At 50.9% G+C, this 3,745-nt stretch overlaps 1 protein-coding gene across 4 annotated transcripts in view; it reads right to left on the minus strand.

The window, feature by feature from the left end:
• Nucleotides 1-1,252, minus strand: part of SRGAP3 (SLIT-ROBO Rho GTPase activating protein 3) — a 286,222-nt gene extending 284,970 nt beyond the window's left edge. For all 4 annotated transcript variants that reach the window (XM_004702263.2, XM_004702262.2, XM_045289778.1 and 1 more), the window contains exon 1: nt 521-1,252. In XM_004702263.2, coding sequence (XP_004702320.1) covers nt 521-587 — 67 coding nt within the window. In that variant the 5' untranslated portion in view covers nt 588-1,252. The remainder of the gene's footprint in view (nt 1-520) is intronic.
• Between the last annotated feature and the right edge of the window lie 2,493 nt (nt 1,253-3,745).

The following is a 3,745-nucleotide window of genomic DNA, read 5'->3' on the forward strand; positions in this document are numbered from 1 at the left end:
ACACTTTCTCCATGGCTCAGCCCAGCCGAGGCACCGACCGAGAAGCGCAGCCTGGCGATGCCACCTCCCTATGCACACGCATGTGAATCCCACACCGCCAGGGAGGCGGCGGCCCAGCGACAACAAAAACCAACCAGGTGACAGACCTGGAAAAATATCTATCACTACCAGCGGACTCTTGCCCTCCGGAGAGGCGGGCAAAACGGCCTTCCGGTGACAAGCCAACAGGGAGATGACAGAGTATCAGCGACACTGAAGTCCGTGCAAAGACCCTCCTCACACACCTGCAATGCAGTGTCCGCCGGTCCCACAATGCACACTCCGAGCCCCGGCGCATCTGCAGCCGAGACCAGCACGGACGTGTGTGGCGCGGCTGTTCCCCTCACAATAAGATTATTGGCATAACAACATTTCATGACGGCAGGGGGATAAAGGGGAAGGGGTGGGGGTGGGGGTGGCTGCGGCGAGCCAGAGCCAGAGAAAAGGCACAGGGGAGAAACTCCCCCGGCCCGCGGCTCACCTTTTATTTGGGCTTCATATTCGGCAATGATCTCTTTGTCTTTCTTGAACTTCGTCTGGGATGACATCTTCCGTGGCCAAAGGGACCGGCAAGCTGTCTGATTGATCTCTCCTTTTCTGCCCAGCCCTCCTCCCTCACGCCCTGGGGATCGCACGGCTCTGGTTGATTTCACAGGTTTTAAGGGCTGATCTCTTCTACTCGTCTGTAGAGCGGAGGGAGGGCAAAAAACAAAAATCCTTCTCCTTCAGGGAGGAAAAAAAAATTCCCTTTACTCGACGAAAAAATGGCTTGCTCTGGTCAACTCCTCTTGCAAAAAAAAAAAAGAGAGAGAGAGAGAGAACCTCCCTTGTAGCACAGCAACCTGCCCTAGATTTTCAAGATGTTTCTTCCAGGAAAAATAATCGCCCCGGGCAGTCACACACTTGCACACAAACACACTCACACGTGCACTCGCACACTCATCCAGACACACGTACGCACGGCCCCAGCGTGCGCGCGCGCGCGCACACACACACACACACACACACACCCTCACTCACACACGCACACACACACGAGAGACGCCTGCTTGGCCTGCGAGCAGACAGCTCGGGCTGCCTTCCGAAGGCTCGGCGGAGATGGTCAGGTTACCAAGGCGCCGGTCATCTCGCATCCTCCCTGGCGTGGGCGCCTCTGGTCTGATGTACAGCGAGGATCGTCGCCAGGAGAGCGAGCTGGAAGTTTTCCTGCGGCAACGCCAGCACTCCGGTGAAGCACTCCGGTGAAGCCCGGCCAGACTGCTCGCCCTGCAGGGCTGACTGAGCGCGTCCCCACAGCCCTTGTCACCAGGCTCCACCCCCTGGATTTTATAACAACTGACACATTGTAGCCTACGGGAGAGCAGAACTGCCTGCAAGCAAAAGGGAAGAAGCCGTTCACAAAAGCGAAGGCAGCAGAAAGAGCCCGGTGGGGAGGCCTGACAAGCAGCCCCCACATGCCAGCCACCCCCACCCCCACCCCACCCCCCACTCCACAAGCCCCAACCAACCACTAGTAGCCCTGATAGAGATTTTTCTTCCCGCAGTCTCCTTTTTCTTGCCTGGTGCCATTTGATTGAATTCCTTGCAGTAATGCTATGTATCAGGCTGTCTTTCTGCCTGGAGAGTCCAGCAGAGAGCCTGGCCCCATAGAGGGGCACACATGAACAGTCGTCGTCGCACAGTTACTAGGTGGCAGGGCCTCGAGCCAGCCACGCACTGCCATCACATCAATTTCTGACTCACAACAGCCCAAATTAGGGTTTTCCAGGCTCTGGATCCTTACAGAAGCAGACAGCCTCGGTTTTCTCCTGAGAAGCAGCCGATGGGTTTGAACTGTGGGCCTTGAGGGTAGCAGTACAACACTTACCTGGCAGCCCACCAGGGCTCTTGCGGCAGGGATGCTGCGAGGCATTTTAGACGCAGTCGGAAGCAGGGTCCATAGCTGGGGGAGCTTTGGGAAAGTGAGAAACACGCAGAGCCTCGGTTTTCCCACCAGTAAAATGGGCTTTCTTGGGAGGTGCTGTCATTCATTCATTGTTTCTACAAGTGTTTATTCAAAATGTACTATGCCTGAAGAACTGGCAGATGCCCAAATTCCACTACCAAGTGCCCTGAAAAAGGCCACAGTAGAAGGTCCTGGAGGGAGGAGGAGGAAAATGTGGAACAAAATCCAAAACTAGAGAAGAGACCCGGCTTCCTGGTTGATAGAGACTCGTGGAACAGCCACTGCCTTGTCACCCTGCAGGTCTGGAATGGACTGCCTCCGCATGTTAGAATCAGCAGCCCATTAAGAGCAAAAGGCAGCATTTACCCAAGAACCAGGTACGGAGGGTTAGGAAAGGAGGGGGGTGGAAACAGGAAGGACAGGGAGCGAGTGGGATAAGGGCCGGCTCGTGGAGGGGGTTGTGACGGATGCGTGAAAACGGACTGTGTAGCAAGTGTTGGACGGGAAACTGATGGTCTGTTCTTTAGACCATCCGTTTTTAAACCTTTTTTTTAAATAAAAAAAAATTTAAACCTTAATCTGGGGTCCAGGGGTGAGGGGTGGGGCAGGAAAGGAGCTGATACCAAGGGCTTAAACCATTGGTTCTCAACCTTCCTAATGACACAACCCTTTAATACAGTTCTTCATGTTGTGGTGACCCCCAACCATAAAATTATTTTCATTGCTACTTCATAACTGTCATTTTGCTACTTTTATGACTCATAATGTAAATATATGATGTGCAGGATGTATTTTCATTGTTACAAAATGAACACAATTGAACATAATTAAGGCATAGTGATCAATCACAAAACAATATGTAATTATATATTGTGAAATATTTATGTGTTTTCTGATAGTCTTAGGCGACCCCTGTGAAAGGGTCGTTCGACCCCCAAAGGGGTCGTGACCCACAGGTTGAGAACCGCTGGCTTAAACAGAAAGAAAATATTTTTTAAATGATGATGGCAACATATGTACAAATGTGCTTGATTCAATTGATGTATGGATTGTTATAAGAGCTGTAAGAGCCCCAAATAAAATGATTTTTTTTTAATTTAAACCTTACTGTATTTCTACAGATTGAGCCCCAGTGGCATAGTGGCTACATGGCCCCAAGACTATGGCTGGAAGAGTCAGGTGAAGTGACACACGACACCATACGATAGATACACATTTATTTTTATCAACAGAAATAAAAAGTTCAAGTGGCACAGTGGGCTACTTAACTGCAAGATCTGCAGTTCAAAACCACCAGCCGCTCCTTGGGAGAAAGATGGACTTTCTACTCCCTTACACAGTTACAGTCTGAGAAACTGACAAGGGCAGTTCTACCCTGTCCTACAGGGTTGCTCTGAGTCGGCATCGATGTGCTGGCAGTGAGTTTGGTTTGGTATATACCTATATACCAGGCACTGTTCTGGGTAGGGGAGTAACAGTAATGACCAAAATAGACATACATACCCACAAAGAAGGAAAAAGAATCTGCCTCCTAGAGCTGACATTTGAAACAGGGCCTCCATCACAGACCTCGAAGGAGTCTCGCTCATCCATTTATATTCTCAGAAGAAGCACCCCTGGAGCACAGCTCATGCAGGATTCTGAGCGGTATCCCCTTACCTTGGACAGCGCAAGATACCCTGGAAAGGGGAGAGAAAAGGTAAGGCGAGTGAATCCGCTATGTAATACAGCAGAAGTACCATGGAAGAAAACTATAGCAGG

The sequence above is a fragment of the Echinops telfairi genome, unplaced genomic scaffold (genome assembly GCF_000313985.2).
Source record: "Echinops telfairi isolate 266 unplaced genomic scaffold, ASM31398v2 ScPeMD7_31;HRSCAF=116, whole genome shotgun sequence".
Lineage (NCBI taxonomy): Eukaryota > Metazoa > Chordata > Mammalia > Afrosoricida > Tenrecidae > Echinops > Echinops telfairi.